This window comes from Macrosteles quadrilineatus, unplaced genomic scaffold (genome assembly GCF_028750875.1).
Source record: "Macrosteles quadrilineatus isolate MER2022 unplaced genomic scaffold, UCM_ALF_1.0 Scaffold_5__1_contigs__length_97177068, whole genome shotgun sequence".
NCBI lineage: Eukaryota > Metazoa > Arthropoda > Insecta > Hemiptera > Cicadellidae > Macrosteles > Macrosteles quadrilineatus.
This window is the reverse complement of record NW_026542598.1, coordinates 29,240,460-29,265,103: the sequence shown is the minus strand read 5'-3', so window position 1 is coordinate 29,265,103 and position 24,644 is coordinate 29,240,460. Positions and strand designations below refer to the sequence as shown.

The 24,644-nt window shown below is 35.5% G+C and overlaps 1 protein-coding gene across 1 annotated transcript in view; it reads right to left on the bottom strand.

Moving 5' to 3' along the window:
* Window positions 1-840: 840 nt before the first annotated feature.
* Window positions 841-24,644, bottom strand: part of LOC128994086 (angiopoietin-related protein 1-like) — a 207,825-nt gene continuing 184,021 nt past the window's right edge. Inside the window, exons 3-7 of the mRNA XM_054418331.1 lie at window positions 12,055-12,186; window positions 6,858-7,045; window positions 5,473-5,616; window positions 4,496-4,620; window positions 841-2,661 (exon numbers count right to left, since the gene is read on the bottom strand). Of these exons, the coding sequence (XP_054274306.1) occupies window positions 2,570-2,661; window positions 4,496-4,620; window positions 5,473-5,616; window positions 6,858-7,045; window positions 12,055-12,186 (681 nt within the window). The 3' untranslated portion in view covers window positions 841-2,569. The remainder of the gene's footprint in view (window positions 2,662-4,495; window positions 4,621-5,472; window positions 5,617-6,857; window positions 7,046-12,054; window positions 12,187-24,644) is intronic.

The following is a 24,644-nucleotide window of genomic DNA, read 5'->3' as shown; positions in this document are numbered from 1 at the left end:
GGCACCTAATGCGTTTGTGTGTTTTTTAGAATTTGAAAACAATGTTACAGGGCTATGAAAATATTGACTCGATTTTTTATGTACAGAAATAAATGTTCAATTGATATTGTTTTTATTTAGAACACTTTTTTCATTTCAAATCTTCTAATGATTTTGTATTCGTAATTTTAAATTAATATACCTGATTAAATGAGCGTGTATAACCTGTCTGCCATGTTAGCTCATGGGACGTCTTTCTCTAGCAGCACTTATACTAGTGGCATTGCTAATTCTACTTGGCCGCGCGGCCTGAATTTAAAAGTGACCGTGTCTAAACCCTCTAAGAAACTAAGATGGTGACTTCAAATATAACTCGAATATGTGATCTTAAATTTAGCGGTAAAATTTCCAAAAGTGATATTTTCAAACAAATTTAAATGTTGGACGGCCTATAAGCCCTTGACACATTTTTTTCTATGAGCCCTTACAGGATAACGGTGTAATTGTATCGAAAAATCGACAGCACAAGCATTGTTCAAACATAGGTAGGTAATCTTTGTAACATTTTCTATTTTTTTGCAATATGTTTCTATAATATTAGGAATTTTATTGCCAATCTCACTCTCAACTTAAAGTCACTTTTTGACTTTTCTTTTTCCAATCTTAAGTTAGGTCCTTTTAAGTTTTTACTATTGCTCACTTGTTAGAAACAGATACGAAAAATGTACTACTAGATACAGTACCGTATCCCCTGCACCTTTCTTCTCAGTGAGTGCAGCCACACTATTCGCCCATTTTTAGATTCACCAGGATAAAGGATGGGTAAAGAAGACAAACACTTGTACAAAATCAATAGTCTTTATACATTACATACTCTATTTACATTATCCCCAAAACTATACATATTAATGATTAATCACTAATTAGGTACACATGGATTTAAGGTTCTTCCGCTAACCACTCCACAATGCAAAGGATTGACAGAAGACGAAGGTAACAATGGCGTGAATGGAATGATGTTGAATATACAAAAAGAAAACGTAATAAATAATAATACATAAAGCTATCATAATCAGCAAGATAACTAAAATTTATATGATTAAATTAAAGGATTTCAACTTATTATTTAGGTTAAATAATTGTGAAAAATAAGTATATTAAAATGAAAATGAACAGTAAATAAATTTAAGTGGCATTCAAAGTTAAAAATTGCTGGAGGTTTAAACGTCCATGCTTGGGTTTTGAAAACAGTAAAACGTAACTTAACATGGTAAAATACCTAAAATATCAGATATCTAAGATCAGAATTCTAAAAATACATACTGCAGGATATCTTAAGCTAATGTCCTACAGTTAAATTGTGATATTGTAGCCAAAAGATGTCGATACCGTATGTTACTTAAAAATACCAATATTTAGCTAGAGAAGAACAGAATATAAAAGCAACCCAATAAAAATTAGAAAATTTTGTGAGATGAAACAACTAGAAGAAATCATCCTACAAGTGTATATCATCTTAAAATAGTTATCAACCGATTGTAGTTAGTAATATATGTGTAATGTAGGTCAGCAGAATGGTAATAAAAAGGAAATTTAATGAAAGTTTAATACAAACTGGTTTAAAATTTGAATGATTTAGGATAGTATTATGATAGCTCTCTTTCCTTATCAAGTAATCCTAACCTAATTTATAGTTTTACCGGGGTTTCAAGTTGGTCTTTAACAGACTCAAACACAGCTCCAGTACTCTTGGCACAGATTTTAGTTTGTGCTTATAATATGTACAATCTCTTATACCTACAAAATAATTTCTGGTTTCATACACTTCCTGTACATAATCAATATAGAATTGTTGAGACAATATTTTAAGCGTTCCCTCCACTTTGAGTGTCCATCAAACGGTGTGATTATTATTTTTCAAACACAAATTTGGAATTTGTAGTTGTTCTCTTAAGCCTGATCAAGTATAATAGCATTTCATTAATAAAATTTCAAAAAAATGTTTGAATTATAGTTAGTGCAAAGGTTTTGAATTTAAATCATAAATTTAAACTTACTTTTAATGTCAGTTGGCATTGTTAAGAATAAATTGACCAATTTAAAAAAAAAAAATGCACCAAACATTGTTCACTTATACAGTTCTTATACTTTTATCGATTGTGATTCAACACAATTTAAACTGATCCATGCAGCTTTAGCAAAAGGTTAAAAATATTTAACAATTTAGAATTTTTATATGACACTTAGTTTTTTTTTCAGTTGAAAAAACACTGTAAACAGAAGAATTGACCAAAGTTAAATGCAGCCCTTGTCTAGAGCTGTTCTGTACAAACTCAAAAACACTTTGGAATGCCTTTCGGAAATAGAGCAACCCCTTTGGCAAGCTTGTAAATGATAAATGGGATTGCTCTATCCAAAAAGGGGTGTTTTATAAGTTGTAATTGGTGTACAATGTCTTTTACTTTACTGAACGAGTGGAATATTACATTAAATTTTTTTGTATTTTTTTACAGTGTAAACATTAAAATTTCGATGGGACCTTAGTCTCGGTTTGGGCTTCATTTATTTAACTACGGTGTAAAACTAAGGCCTATGTTGGATTGATGGACCCTTTAGGTTTGATCATCATCATCGCCTTCTTCAGTGTGTAATCCCATCCTCTCCATCTGAACCAGACGATACCTGAAACATGAGAAAGATCGTAACATTTTGTGTGAATGAAATAAAATCAATACTTGTTTTTTTTTTAAATAACAACAACAACAAAAACACCCACACTTTAAATTACTTTTTTATCGAGATGAACAATCATAGGATTCCCATGGAGATTTTTTCCTCTTCCGTGGGAGTTGGTAGGCCTATGTATGTTACGAGGGTTATCCGTAAAAGTGTACGGCCTTCCACAAACTTCCAAAGCTACTTTAGCATAGGTATTTGTTATTTTTCTTAATAATTTTTACTTATTTTTATATTCATTACTACTACTACAACGAGACAATGAAATTTAGTTGCATATTTTTATCTACAAATATAAGTGAAAGATTATTGTAGACTATAGTGAGGTATCTTTTGTAGCTTTGCTGACGACTAATACTATAGCTTTTTTACCCAGGAGTCTAGGAACATTTATACAGGGTGTTTTTTTTAAACTTGCATCTTTATTTATGTAAAAACCGCAATAGATAGAAATATGCAGTTTGCGGGAATCATCTATTGACGTAGGGGGACCAATTGTTTTGAATTCAACGTTACATTCACATTCCCCCCCTATCCCTCCCTGCCCCCAACTTATTTTTTTTAAATAGCAAGGTACCCCTTGTGACATATCAAATAAAAGAGCATAAAAATAGAAAATGTTTGATGAAAAAAAATTGAAAATTGGTTCATAAATTTGTGAGATATTCCCCCCCTCACCCCCCCCCGGAACTTAATTTTTTTTTAATAGCAAAGTACCCCTTGTGACATATCAAATGAAAGAGCATGAAAAAAGAAAATTTTTGGTGAAAAAAATTTAAAATCGGCTCATGAATTTGTGAGATAATCACCCCCCTTTTCCCCTACCCATAACTTGTTTTTTAATAGCAAGGTACCCGCCCTTGTGACATATCAAATAAAAAATAAATTTCGCCAAAATTTTTCTTTTTTCATGCTCTTTCATTTGATATGTCACAAGGGGTACTTTGCTATTAAAAAAAAATTAAGTTCCGGGGGGGTGAGGGGGGAAATATCTCACAAATTTATGAACCGATTTTCAATTTTTTTTCATCAAAAATTTTCTTTTTTCATGCTCTTTTATTTGATATGTCACAAGGGGTACCTTGCTATTTAAAAAAATTAAGTTGGGGGCAGGGGGGATAGGGGGGGAATGTGAATGTAACGTTGAATTCAAAACAATTGGTCCCCCTACGTCAATAGATGATTCCCGCAAACTGCATATTTCTATCTATTGCGGTTTTTACATAAATAAAGATGCAAGTTTTTAAAAAAACACCCTGTATAAACCCAATGATCGAGGAGAGAATTTTACTCAGAGGGAAATTTTTTGAGAATTCTACCCAATCTGGGTTGATTTTTATATTATCTAAAATAACCTAGTTTTTACAGTATCAAACCAACTACAGTAAAACTCCAATTATCCAGATCAATTCATGGATAGTCCAACATTTGGATGATTCGATAAGAAATTAATACAATGGCACTAGGCTCATCGCCCGTCCATGGATACGTCAAAACAATAGACATTTTACATGATGGACACAAAATTGGTACACATTAAAATATCCAACCAAACTAATGCAATCGGCAAAAACTGCAGTTCACTTAATTTTGCTGGCTGAATTAATTTATTTCACAATCCTTGAGGTAATCTGAATACTTGGCGATTCAGATGATTGGAGTTAAGATTAATTTGAGTTCTACTGTATTTTCAAGTTATCATGGGAGTATGATTACTCAGCCACCCAGAACACCGAGTATGTGAATCTCATCTAACCCTACGCAAGTACACTTTGCCGACCTTGTCTTGCTGTGATGTCCTGAGGATCGTTGAGGTAAAGACCGTTGAGTCCTCGACCGCAAGACTTCCACCACCAGCCTCCCTTCAGCATGGAGGCACAGTTCAAGCTGGACCGATCATTGTCTCTGCAAAAAACATAGGCGTGAGAGTCTCACTCAATGCTTTACCAATGACTTCATTAATCATTCTATATGTATGAGAGTATGTCTCAGTACAGTTGACTCAGTTAAACTTTAGCCCATCGTCCAATGACTCATCTGCTGGAATAAGAGGGGTTGGAAGACTAAGAAGTGGAAAAGGACCCTGAATGAGCAGTTAAAAAGGGAAGGGAACGGTAGGAATGGATTGAGAGAGAAAAAATTATGAACATGGTACTAATTTTTCATCATGTTAAGGCTTCCAAGTCACTAACACTAACATTACAAACTTTTTCTTCTGCATTGTACCCTGAAGACCAAGTTTGTAGAGTAAGATCGTAGATAAAACATACTCCCTTGGTAGTTTTGTCATCCTTATATTGGAACAGCTTAATCCAATTTCATTGTTATACTGTAGTTCTGTGTGTAACATTGTAGAGGTAGTGTTTTTTAAAATTATTTGTTTCTTCTTATTTCTTTCAGTCATTAAAAACCTTGTTTAACCAAATAAAACGATCAAATCATAAACAATAACTGGTCTCCTAATTATATAACCAAACAGTAAAGCACAAATCATGAAAATAACCCTAAAATAATAGAAACAAAAATTCGTCTACACTAGTGAAAAGTGTTAACATACATGAACTAGAAACGAAAAACAAGCTTCAAAATTTACAATGGGATGAGAAGTCTACTTGTGTTGCTTAGTCTATGGTAAGATGAATGAATTCAAGTCCTGTCCTGTTTGAACCATACGCACCGTACTCAAACTAACAGAAATAAACATTGAAATGCTTACTTTCTAAAATCCATCCTTAGACATTGAAACACTCTACATACCTGTTATAGGTGGAGAAGGGGCTGTTGTTGCTTCCGTACCAAGGATCATTGAGTGAATCGCCAGCGTTGCCTTCGTATCCGTCAATCTCCAACTTGTAGTACTCGGCTTCCGAGTAGATCTTGAAGTGAGAATACTGGGCGTACCTTTTAACAACAAAAACATGTTTTAGTGGTTATGATTTTAAGCTTTCATATAATTTGTTCAACTAATTCTCTTCAATAATTGTGTATGTTAACGTTGTCCTAATACTGTACTAAAATTAATAATATTTTTTAAATTTTTTTAGCATTTCATACCGTATTGTGTTTGTAGAGAAAAGCGCTTGAACTTAACAATGTTATATACTATTTTATATAATTTGATAGTTTTTTACATTATTAAAATAAATTCTTAGCTGGGACGTAATTGGTACCTATTTTAAATTAATTAAAATGAAAACCAAGACTTCAAAACAAGACTTCAAGACAAGCAAAACTACCTGTTTTGCTTAGGTAATCTTGGATTTTCTAGACCTATGTAGAAATTCTAGAGCTATGCCTATTTTGTCGATTTAAAATAGTAAGGCACAGTAAGTTTACTTATGAAATCAGTGATAAAAATTGTATAAATGTTGTTATATCTTTCTAGTAAGAAACATGTCTGCAGGCTAGTATTTCCATATTTTTGAAAATTACACATTTAAAATGTAATAGTAGTACAATGTAGATGGTAATAGTTTTGAACAAACAATTTAAAAGCTGTCAACAACTTTGTAAACACTTGCTTCTACAAAGGACACATTTGTGAAGATAATCTTACTCTATATCATTTTTAAATTGTATACTTTTCATACTTGCCTTAAATTTCTTCATACAACACACATTTTTATAGGGGTTTTATATTTTTCTTTTATGAGCAATAATCATTTCATTTCTCATTTAGTGTCATTAACAAAACATATCCAAAGTCTCCAACAGATCTATGCTAGAAAATAAAATATTGAGAGGGATATATAGACAAATATTTGAATAGGGGGTTTGGAGACTATTGTAAAAATAGAACTCAGGAACCTGTACAGGAAGGCAAATATATTGCCGATGATAAGAAGGAGAATTAGGTGGCTTGGTCTTGTGAGAAGAAGAGAGGAGGGTGCAACAACAATGGTGTGGAGAGGTTGACCAGGAGGAAGACCAAGATGAAGATGGAGTGACCTAGTGGCTGGAGATGTAAGACGAATTGGGGGAGAAGTGGGGATTATCGTATGGGGGAGGTGGAGGACAGGGGAGTCTTGAGGCAACCTGATGTCAAGGCCTAAAATCATCTTAAATTTGAGTGGCCACAGGAGTGAGTGAGTGTAAAGTTACATTTCGGTAAGTAAAAATTGTCGATAAGTTTGATAAATCACCTTTTGTTTCCCTCAAAGTCCTCCAGCTCTATCCTTAGGACATATTCCTCGTTGTTGGTTAACATGTAGATGTTCTCATTGCCCATCCAGAACTCCTTAGCAGGGTCTCCAAAGCCATTCTTGTAGTCTGCCCAATCCCTGTTGAAATTCTCTCTTGGTTCTCCCAAGTCGTCTCGCCTTTGGATTACCTGAAAGAGAAAAGAGAAGAGTGAGATATACTTTGAACTTGTTAGCTCAGATAAAAAAAGATAGTATTTTACTCCAGGAGTACACATGTAACTACTGTGTTCAGTCGGTTATGTAACAACTAACAAAAACTATCTTGATGTAAGCATCTAAAAATAATTACTTATAACATAAAAAAATACAAAAGATAGATCTGTGAATCCTAATGGAATAGTGCAACATGATTCTCATAAAAAAAGAACATTATTCATTTTGTTATATACATAATCCATAGTAGTATTCATATAATAAATTATACAAACAAGCAAGACTAAAAAATATATAGGCCTATGTGGAAAGATGTGGCGAATAAGCGTAGAGGACTGGGGCGGCTTGAACATTCTACCAGCGAGTAAACACCTTTACCTTTACTGCGTTTTATAAATATTTTATATGTATTGATAGCAATTTGTTAGCGTTATTAATGTTCGTTCTCCATCATCAGTTTTAGAGGGAAATGGCTAATACCCCCGCCGCAGCAAACCTGCAGACTAAGCGAATTTCCATTTGCCTGATTGGATTTAGACTAAAATGTCTCCTTAAAAATATCACATTTATTCCCTATTTAAATAGAATCAGTTTAACACATACTTAGGTTTGCTGCAACAGGGAGGGTAAAAGTGTTTTTTTATGTAAAATGTTAATAGTTAGTAAGAAATAAAAACATTTTCCAAATTTGGGCAAAATATGTTAATAAACAAGCACACTACAACGGTTTACTTATTCTCCATAAGAATAACATGGGAATTTTAAATTAACAATTTTTTGGAATTTTCTCCGTAACCAATAGGCGCATTATAACGCTTCAATATACTAAATTATTTGTTTTTTTAAGCTCTACAAAATAGTTTGGAAAGAAATTTCAAAATTTTATGTTTTTTGGGTCAAAAATAGGAAAAACCCATTTTTACCCCATAAAAGCCCCCATAAACCCCTGTTCCCATGGTCCGATCATGCTGGTTCGCGAACTCGTTCGAATAAACGTAGGTTTACACGTTTGTACCAAATTTCATCAAAATCGGATCATTTTTGCTCGAGTTATCGCGCTAACGGACACATATATATATATATAAATATATATATAAATATATATATAAATATATATATATATATATGAATTTGAACGGATGGTGTTTTTGGCCTCTAGGGACCTCAAAACGAAAAAAAAATCGGTCCCGGGTCCAGGTCTTACCATGAGTACTACGGTAATAGCTTATTCCCTATATGGGAAATTCGCTAAAAAGATATTTGTACGAGTCATAGAGGGGGAAATTAGGTTCAATTGATAGGGATTTTTAAGAGCACACATTACAGAGGAGACTGAAGCAGAATAATAGAAATTTGGAGACGAAGAAAATCAGACTATTTCTTCATGTTATGATGGCTCATGAGATTCAATAAGTGTGTGAAGCTTTAGATTTTAAATAGTTGTGTAACCTAATAAGAGGTGGTAAATATCTTAATCCACTAATAAGCTTTTCTGATTGATTCTTAGCTTGATTAATGATTGTCTCTTGTCAAGGTATACTTCAATATACCTAAATATACGTTGAATCACCACATTTCAAAATAAATCAGGTTTTCCGATTTTAGATCCCCTACTGAACTGGCAGAGTTAAACTACTAACTGCAGCATAAAACGTCGATACGCGTTGCTTTGGTGTATTGCGGTAGTCTGTGTTGCACGGCGCTGAAAGAGACTGAAGAATGACTAAACAGATTCGTGTGTCCGGTGTAATGTAAACTAATTTGGACAAACTGGTCTCTTATTCTCGTATCGTCTTCGTCTTCTACGACAGTACCTTAAATGCTTAGTTAAATTATAATTTTGAATAAATTACTTCTCGATTCTGTGTTTTTAAAAGTTAAAAGTACCAATTTTGAGTTCGAAGATGCAATTTATAAAGTCATAAGTTAATAAATTCTGTATGTAACACGAGTAAAAAACTACCAAATAGTATTACTGAAAACTAACCATGTATTGAGTAGTGATGTCAAAAATAAAAAAAATATACTGGTAAATATACTACTAAACATTCATTTGATTCAAAAGAAGTAGTTTAAAACAGATTTTTAAAGCTACGCAACCACCACTTCAACTAGTGAGTTTACTGGATCAAACAGATGACCACTTCACCAAACGTTTACCGGTAACATTTTTTTGTGTACATCTTATATTTTCTGTATTATTTCAATCAATTGTTAGGCCTACAACGAAATAAACAGGTAGCCATGCAAGAAAACAGTCGTTCACAGCTCTCTCGAGGAACATTCCCTAACCTTATATTTTACAATTGTATGAGTATTGCAAGTGTACACACTTTATAGACAAAATTGTTACTTCGACACTGAATTTTCACGTACGATCATTACCTGTTCATTATACTACTCTGATAAATTTCGCCCAAACATACTACAGTACTCTTAGTTCTCGAAATTTTCTACCTGCTTTCATCCACCACGCACCCGCAGTTTCGCAAAGTAATTTTCAACAGCGAAAGCAAAACTGGATATTAATATCGAAACCCGAGCTCAATCACTGAACAGGTGTTTGCTGAAAACCAACAAACCGTCATCAGGAAGTGAGGCGCGATAAGATCAGCTGTCATTAGGCGACTTATTTACTTTATGAGACGACCAAACAGTGTAATATCTGTAATTAAACACCAGCTGTACAATTTTACTCCATAAATATCGATATGTTTAATTAATACGCGCAATCTCCATTAGTATCGACACAGCGGAGTGGAACGAACCTGAAAGCGACTGAGATAAGCCGTTAAGCGGCTTTGGCGGATTGATTTTAGATATATATTTAATAGATGGCTTAGAAAATAGTTTGTGGCGTAAATAATTCTGTATTTAAAAAACCTTAAACAGGTTAACACAATCATAAAAATATAGTAGGTACACAAGTAAAACCAATCTTTTCTTTCTTATAATCCTTGAGCATTAATTTTACAGCTTGCGCTTTTGCTCTTTGGTTGAGGTTGAAATATGAGCGGCCAGTTATATTTTACACAAGTATTGAATGGTTTAAATAGTTGTAGTAGAGTGAAATAAGTTAAATGTTGGTAAAACGATAAGATAATACAGAACAAAACGCACACTACTTGAATCGGAGATCAACATATCTGAAAGTAGGTTTAATGTTTATATATGAAAAATTCAATGAATGTAGGCCTACGTTTGTCCTTTATGCGTACCTAATCCATTACTACCAAGCCGTCCAACGATCGCTGTGAACTGAAGAATATTTCAAGCAAATCTTTGCAATCCTTGCAAAATCTTCGCTCTTTTCCCGATTATAAAACCCCCTAGGACTTTGCTCCAGGCTTTCAAAACTAGCATTTACCTTTGGATAAGTGGACATCCCAATTAAATATAGCATATACGAACTGTAGCCGTTTTAATTACAAATAGAACATGGTGAGTGAGAACATTGCTTTTCTGCTTTGGTATTTGGTAATATAATTTGCAATTTAACATCAAATATCCTATGGTTTACAAAAAGTCTGTAAGCAGCTTAGTCTATGTTCATTGCAAAACTGGCAACACGTTAGTAACTTAATCGATAGCCAAAGCAACTAGTTGTAAGAAAATCCATTACTCCTATCTATTGTAACCCAGTAACCCATAACCCTTTTACAATGTGACCTAACATGTCACCATAGAACTACTGTATCACTAACAGTAGTCATTGTCACACCACATGGCTGGGTATTGCCACGGTGGGACAAGACGAGTGTCACGGTCGAGCAAATGTTACTCCGGCCGTGACAATTACTGTGGAAATGACTGCCACTGCCATCATCTAGGTTGCCATTTACACATTGTTGTAGAGGTCAAACAACAGAAGGCACTGGTCGTGGAAATGTGAATCACCAAAGATGTAGTGTTACGAGAGCTAAGATTGCCCGACGTTTTGCGAAATCTGACTTTAACAGGTTATAACTTACTAAAAACCAGCACCATTGTTGTCCATTGTAACTTTATTATAATTTAATAACACAATTGTTGTGTTAGACCATAAAAACTACATCAGTCCATAGGCCTATACTACATTAGTTCTTATTACTACTGCGACTATTACCCGTTGGTTACTGAAATAGACACTCAATATGGAGTTATGGAGAAGCTGTGCCTAGGGGTTTTACACAATTAGAACATAAATAAATGCGCCTCTAATTTTGAGTGTGAGCTACTATTTTAGTTCTATTATCTCATCCTTTTCTCAAGATGCCATAGTTTGCAGTAGGCCTAAATGGTGACCTCCAGTGTGGCACGATTGATAAATTGGTAGAAAAAAAAAAACAGCACAGTACAACAGCAAATGCTGTCAATGGCTAAAAAATTAAATTATAATTTTGTTCTTGAACTAGGTAAAACTCTAACAATCTCATGCAGAGATATCTAATTACAAAAAAGTTTAAATTCACTAAGAAAACCCGATTTTGAACATAAGTAAAAGATTTTTTTGTAAAAGGTTTTTACGATTTATATACCTCATAAAGATCCGAAATGTCTTGATTGGCCTAATGTGTAATACTTAATTTAATTCAAAGCGTGAAAGATCAAACACCCATTTAATTAATCCAGGCATTCCGGATCTTTATTCTTATTACTCTTATTAGTTCTACTAAAAAATGATTACAATATGTACTTTACAACGAACATGATCAATTTGGTAAGTTATACGTTTCCTGTAGGAATTGCAAAAGCATACTCCATGGGGTCAATATAACAGATGTGTGTACTAAGCTTTACACTTTTGTAAATTTAATATTATTAACTTGTGACTAGATAATGCTGACTTTTACACATTTATAACATTGTGGAACATCAAGCCTATACATCTTCTGCAGAATCGTACCACATTCCTATTTCAGTATTGACCATCCAGTGCCATGGCAAATGAGGGGAATGGTGTTCCTACAAAGCTTATTAAAACTTTATAAACCACAAGTCTCACCGTCCATCCTCCCTCGGCCACCTCTTGCTCACAGAAGACCTTGAGGAACCAGTAGGTCGTCCCTCGGATCTGGAGGTAGTAGACCCCGGAGTGCCTCATGCCAGCGTTCGATAGGTCCAGACAGGAGTAGCCCTGTAACAGACCAATGGAGTGTCAAGATAGATATACATAAACTATATTTTACTGCAAGAGGGTTGCCAAATTACAGACATGTGAATTCCCCAAGTGATGCTGGGACTATTTTTCAAAAGTACTATACAGTAAATTCATTATTTCGTCGAAATCGCACTCGAGCCGCGTTCTACATGATCAAAACAAGCATCAGATTTCACAATAGGATGAGAAGTTTACTCGCACTCATGTCCATGGATTTAGTAGATCTCTAACCACTACCCAGCTGATCACAAAGGCAGTGGATGACAAGCACATCAGAGAAGAACAAGAAGATTGCGAGTCAGCAGTGGACGCTGCCCAGCTGTCGCGAGGGAAACCCGAGTTTCATGCTCTAGAAAATTCTTTTACGGTTTGAAATGGATCTGAATGATTTTCATAAACCGGCTCTTCGACCTTGACGCCTTTCGCTAGTTTTGCTGGTGAAATATGCAGCAACGCACAAAGCCTTCTTGTTATTTCTATGACTGGCGGAGTTGATGGAAATAACCAGTATCTATGGGGCCTTGGTGAAACGGTGTCAAAGGAAACGGAACATGATGACAGATATGTATAACGTTAAGTAACACTAAAGGTATCGAGCAGAAAAAATTTTAAACAAACAACCGAAAATAAAACTTTTGAATAAATAAATTAGCCACTAACGCCACACAACATCCAAAGCCCCTCAAGTATACAACAACAATGCGCTAGGAAATTTATCGAATTATAGAGGGTGTTTATTTTTAAACGCAACCCAAATTAAAAGTACTGCGAAAGCGAAACACTGGTTTAACGACAAAACAAGCTCATGTATTGGCATCCCTGTCTTCATCACTACAGTAGCATACTTATTTATGAGGGTTTTTTGAGGTTTAGTGTAATTGGGAATTTATTGTTATAAGACTCAAAATGTCGTTGCCACAATCTCAAAGAATATGCATTGTACAATATTAGGTTAAAATGAAAGTAATTCGTTGTGTTTCCAAGAAATGTTTGAAATTAAATTTCCAGGTGTTATTCTAGTTAGTATCGTACAAATTAATTATTTATTGACTTGCGAACAATTAAAAGACACCGGATTTGTAGTAAAAATACCTAAAATACATTTCTCTCTTTAAGCTTGTGGAAACGCAATGTTGAGTCTTACTTACAATAAGTTCTCAATAACGCTAAACCTTATAAATAAGTATATAATGCATATAATTTGATCGGAAATGAAGTAAAGAAGACAGGGATGCCAATGCATGAGCTTGTTTTGTCGTTGAACAGTGTCTCACAACACGTTTAATTTGAGTTGCGTCTAGAAAAAAAAAAAACATCCTGCATTTTATGTTAACTCATTATTATTCACCTAAAGTTTATTTTAACAAAACTTTCAGTCAAATTGCCTTAGGCCGGGGCCACACTCATCTTATCTCGCTGATTTTTTTCCACGGGCGTTACCCGTGGGTTTGAGAGATACATTACGGTATATGGGGCAGGCCACACTAGAGTAAAAACGTCCGTGAACGCGTTTGACAGTCTCGCTGGTTTTACCAGCGGAACGGAATTGCACGTGTATTCTCTACTAACATCCCACGGGCGTTGCACGTAAAACTAGTCGCGGGGCATTGCGGCTTATGGGAGTGAACACACTCATCTTATCTCGCTGAATTTTTTCCACGGACGTTTCTAGTTTTAACCTGACTGATTTAGTACGTGGAGGGGGGGAGGCGGAACACGGGCACGGACGATTTTTGTTGCCAGTGTGGCATGCTCTATCAGTCTCACTGGTTTGCCCGAAAAATCTATCTCGTAAGACAAGTGTGGCCACGGTCAAACTGTTTCACGTGCGTCGCACGTGAAAACGGAAAAAACAGTCTCGCTGGTGAAAATTTACAAGTGTGGCCCCGGCCTTACTAGCCCAAAACTATTACTCAAAAATTTAATGGCTACGTGGAGCAGTAGGTGTTCCTATTGCTACCTTTCACTAATAAACCATTTTCTGGCAGCAGTTACAAAGAAAGCAATGCCAATTGCGATTGGTGAAATCAAAGGAGCTATTGAGACATAGAAAACGCAATACCTTTTATCTATGGTATTTATGAACGACATAATTAAGGTAAGTGCGATAGATTTCCTACCAGTCGTTACTCTACAGGGGCAATTTGTCCTCTTGTCACATTCATTTGTCTATGAACAATTGGCTGTGTTGTCATTTGCACATAACCGACTGAATTATAGGTTATTGCTTTATTTACAGGGAACTATGTCGTACTGTATTTCTTTGAAACTTTGTCTAGCATTCACTGGTTATGGTACTGAGTTTGAAGAATTGCATTTGATTTTAATTCATACTTCTCTTCTCGTGTCTATCTACGCCATTGAAGTTTTTAAAGATTTGAAAGGGAACGGTACAAATCCTGGTCTTGCTACTGTCTAGCGTTGGCCTTTTTGTTACAGCATTACCGCAGATAGACCAATGACCAATGGAATCTGGGTCTGACAAAGACCTCGCTTGGAATTTAACCAGCGACCTTTAGATTTGAAGTTTGAAGGTAAACTCTTCAACCACTTGGCTTACCAGACAATCATCTATTCAAATTTAAGTAAAGATTTTACAAAGGGAAAGCGTAAATTTTAATTACGTTTGGATGGAATCTGAAGCATAAAAACAGAGTGTTTCAAAGTGTGTTCTAACTGCCTAGTTGTTTTAAATTAATTTAGTCGTTATTTATCCTCTATTGTTTTTTTTACCATAGAACTAAATAACAAGATCTGGTTTAATGTAGAGCTGGTGTGTAGCATCATTTTATTAACTAGAGAAAAATACTGTACATGTTTTTATTCGCCAGGATTTTCTTACAAATAGGCTTATTGTAATTACAATAGGGAAATGTTTGGTAGTGTGAAGCTCAACACACATACAAATGTTCTAAAGTATCTCGAAAATTATAGCTTAGAAGTAAGAATCGATATCAATTAACCGAAGTTCCAAGTTTTTAATTAATATACCTATGCCACTGGGATAAAGAGTGTTGATAATTGTAATCACTGCAGAGTTTAATATTCATTTACATACTACTACACACTGCGTCTATTACGATATCTAGATCCTAGATGACCGATAAACGCAGCAGAAACTGACCCGATGGTCCGGCGAGGAACAACCTGCACGAGATAACACTTTCTCTGGCCGACATCTTTCCTTCTATTCCTAATCTGGTCGATGATTGTGTAATGCGAATATCAACTAGACCGACGGGTTAACCCGGTCAGTCTGTCTGTCGGTCTAGTGGTCTAGTCTCCTTTACCGAGTGGCTAGACAATTGAAGTTCTCCACAACCAAACTGCATCAAATTTGATTTGTTTGTCGGTCTAGTGGTCTAGTCTCCTTCACCGGATAGAATAGATGGATAATTGATACTCTTTAAACAAAACTGCATCAAATTTGATTTGTTTTTGGTATACTGTAGTGGTCTAGTCTCCTTTCCCGCGTAGCCACCCAAGTGGCGTTCTCTTCAACCAAAACGGTATCTTCACTATACCTTCACTGTATGGTTAGCTAAGTGTTGGACCGAGAGATGAAAAACCTCGTGGGAAAATTTAGGCTGTTTGGAAGGGGCCTGACACAGATTAGGTATACTTGTCGGGCATCGGACTACAGCATGGTAAGTATCAACCCGTGACTGCACAAGACGTGGCACCCCAGTGTTCTGGCAAAGACTTGACAGAGCATCTAGGATATCTCTAGCTTTAGTGAGCATTATACCACGCGCAAATTTGGATGTAACGACTGTATGGTCAAAGCCTAAATTCGTCATCTCGAGGTGGACGATGAGCCGGTCTATTGTGCTAGTCGAGCTGTATATCTATCTTATGTCCTTTCCAACCAAAAGTACGAACATACTTGTATTTCTATCCGTCTATTGCTCTAGACTCTCTAGCCGTAGCAATATTTACCTTCTCTCCCGCCAAATCTACATCACTGGTATGTCTGTTGGTCTAGTTATCTATCGCATAGCTAGGCACCTGTCGTACTCTCCCGCCAAAACAGCATCCCTGATCAAGGGCGACTGCTAACAGCTGCGATCCTTGTACACTCCGCGGTGGTCGCCGCAAAGGGAAACGAAATCAGCGCAGTTTGTTATGATGAATTACGAGCAGTGCGGTGGCCAAGTACAGCTGACGACCTACTTTAACCTTATTTGCAGTGGAAACTCCATTAATATTTCTTGCGACTTTGTAACTGCGTATTTTGACTACTTGAGTTGATTTAGTTTTACTTGTACTTGACTTGTGTTTGTGTTAGCCCTGCTTTGATAAATTGATCATTATTAATACTTGAGACACATACGTGGAAAAACATAACAGTTTTAGATTAATAAAATATCAACAAGACTATAAAGACGTGTATTATTTACGTTGTAACAATTTATACTTGGTTTGTACGTACTTCTGGGGAACTACAATGTTTTTTAACTTAATAACACGTCCTTTGTTGGGATCAACAAGTTTTGTGCATGTTGCCTCACCTCACCTATATACATATATTTTTATCCTCTTTGCCTGTGGACATATTAAAAGTATTTTAATCTGTACATTATGAAATCTCGCTTTAACATTATAAAATCTTGACGCAACGCTCAATTCAAAAAGTTTAATTACGTACCTTAAAGCACAATATGAAATCGTATAAAGAATTAATTTTATTCGTACCTAACAAACTGTCAACAAACACGAATCAAGTCCTCAAAATTGATACGAGAGTAAAAATTTTGAAAACGGTTCGAAAATCTGGTCCCAAACCAGTTTTAACAGTTGTACAAACTTCCACCTCCTGATGTATGGACTGTCTGCCAAATGTAAATTACTGTTGAAAACATTTGAATACCTAATAAGTGGAGTCGTAATAACTCAATCGGATAGCAGATCTACCAAACAGTGTCTTCGGCAGCTTCCAAGAGGTGGTCTGGTAGCACGTTTACATACTGTAATGCGGACAAACATATACAGCGGTTCATACATTGTTCATACACTAGTGCGTACGTTAATTCACAACAGGGAGTATCGCATCCACAGATTGCCTATAAATATCCACAATTCGTGACCTCCGAGTAGCTGGATTAGAACGACGCCGCGGCCCCAGTCGTATACCGTATCGTATGGCATTTAATGGAATCAGTTATTTTAATCGGAGAAATATCTCCTCGATAGAGAGATAAATATTCATAGTTTGAATTAAGAAACAATCCTTCCTTAATGGTGGACTCCAAACTACCGAACCGTGACGTCATCACTGAGCTAATAGCTTTCAGTGATTGTTGGGCTTTGAACTAGGACCGAAATGACAGAAGTCAAGCGCTCCAACTACTAGACTAGCATTGCCCTAAAATCAGCTGTTTCATTAGCCATGACAATTATTTATGAAAAGCCCAATACAATGATCAGGAACAGCTGGGACAAGTATCGAACCATCAAAGAGTTACACACTTTTCTCAGGATCGAGCAAGCAACCTTATGATTCCTAGACGAGCGCTACAACCACTCAGCTACCTAGAAATCTTACAGTACTCCTAAGTACAACCTATCACCAATACTTGTTGGAAGTTAACTTTCAGAATCAGATTCACACCTCCCCGCAGTTAATATGAAAGGAAAATCCTGCCTGCAACACCTGCATCTACACTTTAACATGTAGCCCTGCATCTACACTGTATAATGTAGCCCTACATCTACACTGTATAATGCAGCCCTACATCTACACTGTAACATGCAGCCTACATCTACACTGTAACATGCAGCCCTACAACCACACTGTATAACGCAGCCCTACATCTACACCAAAACTTGCAGCATATCCATACACTGTAACATGCAGCCTACATCTCCACCACGGCGGCTTCTCAAACGTCGAGGCGGGTTTAATTCGTCGGTGAACATAATTTTCAAATGTGTAAACTCGCAAATTGGCCAAACAAATGCAAGGTAGATGTCGGACATTTGCATTAATTGGCGGCATTCCGAAGCGTCTCGGCGAAAGTGGTTTCGGTCCGACCAATACCAATATGAGGAGAATCTGACTGGAGCAGACAGCCAGATAGGGCTTTATGTAACGCGCGACGAGCAAAAACTACTCGACCAACATAGCTGAATGATAGACCAGTTTGGTTCTATGGTCCACTAATGTGGCAACTAAACTTTGCATTGCATTGTTGTTTATTGGTCTGTGATGGATATTTACAAGTTGCTTCACATGACTTGTCTATATTCAAATTTCAAATGTAATACTTATTTTGAATACATTTTTAAGTATCTATAACCTATTAAGTCCGACAGCCTATTTTAGGACTTCGTGAAATGGTTTGTTGTACAAAATTGAACCTCTAACGTCATAATACAGTGATGTGAAACCAGTCTGTCACATGGTACATTGACTAATAACAACAAATCACAACTTGATGACCAACGCGTCGATGAGCCGTAAACGTTGTGTTTATTTATTCTATGAATTCCACTGTTTGTGACCATGTAAGGTTTTCTATAAAAGCCAATAAGCCCACGTCTCTTCCCGAAAAAAAAAAATCGTAGATGCAAAACCAAGGCGATCGATTTTCTACGTAAACAGAAAGAACGGTTTCCATCTTTCATAAGACCGCCGGACTCGATCCTAACTTGTCATTTAAATTTATCAAAACTAAAAATTAATGACATTTATACAATTTTGTATAACGATTCATTTTTATAAAACCCAATACAGTACCAACAAAAGGTTTTGAAGACAAGACTAAATCGTTCGACTTTCTTCAGGCCGATTCCATCTACAATGCTGTTCTCGATCTCGCCTTACATCAAAGTTGATCAGAAACATCAAAGAATAGTTACAAATAGAATTTTTATGCAAATAAAGCAATTTTAAGCCCCAATATTATCGAAAAGTTTCATAAACAAAACCAAAACAGGGCCACTTTCTACAACGACCAAGGTCCGATTCAGAAGACGGCTGCTCTCGATCCCGACTTGCCCTTTAAAGTTGAGCAAAACTGAAGAAATCAATGACACACACCCCGAGGTAGGGGCGAGCCTTGTCTACCTCTGGACAAGAGTGGCAATCACAGTTTCCCAACCGGGAGGCGAAGGGACAATGGCTATTGTTTACAGAAAACTCTGGCCCGCGCATAAATATCTCACCCGATTGAAAGGAAGTGTTCACGGACGCGTAAGTGGCGTAAAAACAACCGCAACCGTATTGTTAATTTAGTTGTGCGTAATTTGTGAAAACGCTGCGTAGTGATTTGATTTTTTGTGATTTCTAATAGTGTTGCAGTCGTATAGTCGCAGTGATAATAGTGTGGTAGTATTAAGCACACCCTATAGATGCATCATCATTATGGATCAGAGTTTATGGTTGGTTCCGTCCGGTTTTTATAGAGGACATTTTGTTGTTTATTTGTTTCCTGTTTCACTTATCTCAACAATAGAACTATTGTCAGGACCACGTAAGTTTGCAGTTGGTGGCAGCCAATCACAAGACGAGGCTAGTGCGACGTTGCCACATCACCCATTGACAACACTAATAAAAATAAACAAAGCTATATTTTCAAATCAGCTGGTATTGTTAGATTTGGCAACACCACACCGTTCTCATTGGTTCATTGAAAACCATATGGTAAATAGGCTCCTCCCTCAACTGCAAACTTATGTGGTACCGACAATCAAATTATACCATTATAAACAATAGGTCTCCATGGAAAATTTACAATGTTTACCTTTGAGTTGACATTTAAAATGTAAACAACCAGAACTATCAAATGCTCATTTCACACAACTAATCCAAGGAAATTAAATATATTTTACACAACTATGTGGTAGGATTATTTAATCTTAAGCTTTATGACAGTTTATTTATTTTAAATTTATTTCAATGATTATGAAACTCATTTTTCTTTACGTTGCGAAGCACGGGTACAGCAGCTATGGCTCTGGGGAGTGGGATTTTTTTTTACAGGGATTTTCCCATTTTCCCGGGTTTTCTCTTATTTTTTGTTGGCAAGGTAATACAAACCCATGAATATCCCCTATTTTTGGGGCGAGGAATTCGATGGAACCATTATTGCCCCCTACGACCCCCCCGTTTCTACTTACAAGGGGGGGTATGCCCCCCAAATAAAAAAAACATATATTTTGTTCATTTAAATTGATTAATAATTAAATTTTTCCTCAATTCAAAAATACAAAAAAAGTTACCACAGAGAAAATATATAATAATTTTGCCACACAAATCTTTCTCGTGCCAATTTCCAGCATATCCAAATCAGCTGTTATCGGTGATATCTCCTCTATCGAGAGGGAGAGGGGGAGAAGTGTCATAGAACCACGTGGGAAGTGGAAAGTGATATATGAGCTTAGACCTACAGGTATCTGGCCCTCTGGACTGGTATTTGGCTATTCGAAATTTGAGTATGGTTTGCCAATCGGGCACACATATACTGAACAATAAAGAATTGCTCTACCACATGACAATGCAAGTGCAACGTATACTAATCGTAATTGTTTTACAAATTGACATCCCACCCGACATATTGAAGAAGCCGACCTTTATGAAACTTCGTTTGTATGTTAAGGTTGAAGAGACCCATGTTAGAAACAAAATTCATCTTGATTCAACTTAAAATTTTAAAATGACTTCCATTTTAATTTTCTAAACTTAAATTACAAAAAATGGCCGATAAAAAAAAATTCAAGTACACTTTTTTGGGATTTTTTATTCCATGTTAAAAAATATCGAATAAGAAATAGCAAAAATATTACAATTTTTGGTTGTAAAATGGGGTAGAAATGCTAAGCAAGTCGGTTGCCCCATTTTACAACTAAAAATCGTAATATCTCAGCTATTTCCTATTTGACCTTTTTCAACTTGGTATCGTTTGATAGGGAATTAAAGATGTCAAATAAAAGTGTTCTTGGATTTTTTAAAATAAAATCAGCCGTTTTTTAGTAATTTAAGTTTTAAAAAAAATTAAAATGGCCACCATTTTGAAATTTAAGGTTGAATCAAGATGATTTTTTCTAACATTAATGGTTTTACCTTAACATACATACCAAGTTTCAGAAAGATTGGTTAAAAAATTCAAATATGTTTATGTAAAAAATACTAAATGGTGGATATCTGTTTAACTAAGCCATTTTGGAGAAAAATGTTATTCTTAATTTTCTCTTTATTTTGACCCTACATCACCACTGCGTACATTAATGTCCCCAACATTTTTGAACACCCTGTATAGTATAACTATGACATTCGTAGATATGCCTACGTGTTCACTGACGTATTACCATCTAGGGCGGTACAGCCGGGAGAAACCCACAGATTGAAAACATCAAATATTGATTCTGATGCAACGTGCTCGGGGCGGCCTCAAGTGGCCTGATCCGTAATCACGCGGCACCAAATATTAGTTTTGGCGGAATGGAAGTCTAATGAGAACCGAGGCTGGGGTTTCATAAGCGGCGCAATTATCCTAAACACTCTATAAAACACACCCGTTGCGCTGCGCACCTTGGTTTGTCTCTGACTGCTTTCTTCCAGTTTGGTAACTCTAATAGCTTAGCCGCCATTTTGTTTTTCCACTTATTAATTGTTTTCTAAAAAGTGGTAAAAGATACGGAATTGAAACTTTGCACAAACATTCACGACAACTAGACAAAGCTACAACAAAATTATGAAAATTTTTAGAATTCATAAAACAAAATGGTGGCCATTTAAAATTTTGTTTCTTAAATAATATACCGATTTCTTTCACGTACTCGCTTAGAATTAATTGTTATAAAAGTAACACAAATAATGTGCAACATATTTAAAAAACAATGCAACAGTCTCAGTCCGCTTTGTAAGTTATTTTAAAGTGATTTTAGATTATTTCAAACATTAATAAAATGTTACATAGCCCCAAAAGTGTTTTGATCAATTATCTATCATTAGGACGGCTTTAAGATTGCACACCTTTTTACTGTTTTTAAAATTCCCACAAAACACCCAAACTTTTTCTATTAGCTGTGATGAAAGTCATCGATTCGTAATTAAATTACTTTAAAAAGTTATTCCTGTAAATTTTTTGTAAAATCAATGGTTTTTAAATTATTTAAGAATCAAAATTTGAAATAGCCGCCATTTTGTTTCCTGAGTTTTAAACATTTTCGTAGCTTTGTCTAGTTGACATGAATGTTTGTGCAAAGTTTCAATTTCATATGTTTTACCACTTTTTAGAAAAGAATAAATAAGTGAAAAAAAAAACAAAATGACGGCTCTGTGAGTAACTGAGGACTTCCGGACAATTTGAATATGATATTTGGATATGTTTCTTACCCAGGACAGGAGTAATATCCTAAAATATCCGACACAAATTCTAAAATACATTGTAACTATAATTTGAAACATGGATTGTAAATATAAATCATTGGCCATCCACTTACCGGATCTGTTGCTTTGACAAAAACACGATCTGCATTATCGACCCCGAACAAGCAGTTTGTGATCGAGCTTGTTCGGGGTCGATAATACAGATCGTGTTTTTGTCAAAACCAACAGATAGCACTGCAGTCGTTTTCCATCATTATTGCTTTAGTCTTATCCTAACTACTGATTAAAACTAAACTGTTATTTGAAATATTTAAGCTAACTACTTTTTAAGATACGTTACACATTATTTGTGTTAATGTTATAAAAATTAATTCCAAGCGAGTCTGTTAAATCGGTATATTTGTATTAATTCTCGCAGAGTTCTCGCTATTAATCTCGCATCGTAGCTAATACATAGCCTAATCTTGTTTACAAATGATTATGAATTGCCCTAGAGACTGAACCCCGATAAGATTGTGAATGAACATAATCTTGTCAATTTCTGAAGCCCCGTCGGGGGCCATTAGGCATTTGTATGAATGTACGCTGATTTAGATTCGTTATATCTGTTGAATACGGATATCAGAAATATTGTAACTGTGCCTAATAAAATTAATTGATACTCGTTAGTCGTTGTGAGCTATAGGCTGGCTAAACAAGTGTTATAACCCAACAAACCGTGTCAGCAACAAAATGTAAGGTTCAAAATAAAATTGTAGTCATACTGTAACAAAACCTGCCGTAACTACTGTCAAGTCAGTTCACAATTCGATTGCAAACAAAATTGTATGTTTCGACTGTAGTCAATTGTTGCCTTATTAAATAGCTCGACTTAATAGTATAATGTTCAAACACAATCGTGATAAACGAAACGATTGAATCACTTACTAAACAGCTGCTTTTTTCCATTAGCACATTATTGAAAACAAGTTAAAAGTCCTTTTGAGAGGTTATCGTTAAATAAAAACTATTTCAGTTTTGTAACATAGTTATCATCACACTATGATGTTTTTAGCTGTATTACATACGTCAATTGGTGGCTGAAAGTTGCGTTTTACTGGCCATGCCAGCTCCCATCGTGATTTGGGGACTGAGCAGATTTTTACATCCCTAGGGCCGAGAATCAGCTGCCCGCTTACTTTCTTAAAACAAATTATGCATATTACATACACAATCAGTATCCATATAATTGCAATAGACTGGTTTTAAGGTCTGTAGTTACTGCTTAGCAACTATTAATTATTTTTTCTGATTCCTCAATTTCTTTTCACATAACCTTAAAGTTGTAGTTGTGCTGACTATCAAAGTGCATTATTATTGTGGTGAACAGTGGTCATAAGGTATCGTGTGTTGAAATATACCGTTCGGACCGAAATGGGGTTTGCAGCTCTCGATCGTTTTAAAACGATCTCGAGGCAGCAAAACTTCATTTTCGGCCCTTGGTACGAAATATACTATTGTTCAAATAATGGTGCAATATGACAAGTTCATTACGCGGATTAAAAGTGTCTTTTCAACCCTCTCTCATTTTCCGACCTTGGTTTTCGCCAAAACGTAACACTTGTGCTCTGGTCAAAAAGAGTCACTTTAGACATGGCCAAAGAAGGCTATGCTTTAGGCTCTGGTGATGGAATATACTATTAAAAATGCGGCGTCGGCAATGTAGAATGTGTTTTTGTCAAAACCAACAGATATCACTGCAGTCGTTTTCCATCATAATTAATTGCTGTAGTCTTATCATAACTATTGATAAAAACTAAACTGTTATTTGAAATATTTAAGCTTACTATAATATTTAAGTCTGCGCATATAATTTTGTGGACGTAATTAGACTATGTGTACTGTGTTGAGTGTATACGTCATCGGAATAAACATGGGGAGTAAATTAACTATACATAGAAAGTTTTGTACTGTTCGTTGTTGTAGCATTATCTATAAATAAACACCAAGAGTATTGTAGCATTGCCACTAAACACACTACAAAGTGTATAGCAAATGGGTTACAAAATTACATCTATAGTATAAGTGTTTAGACCCCAATAAAAAATTGGATCGATGAGCA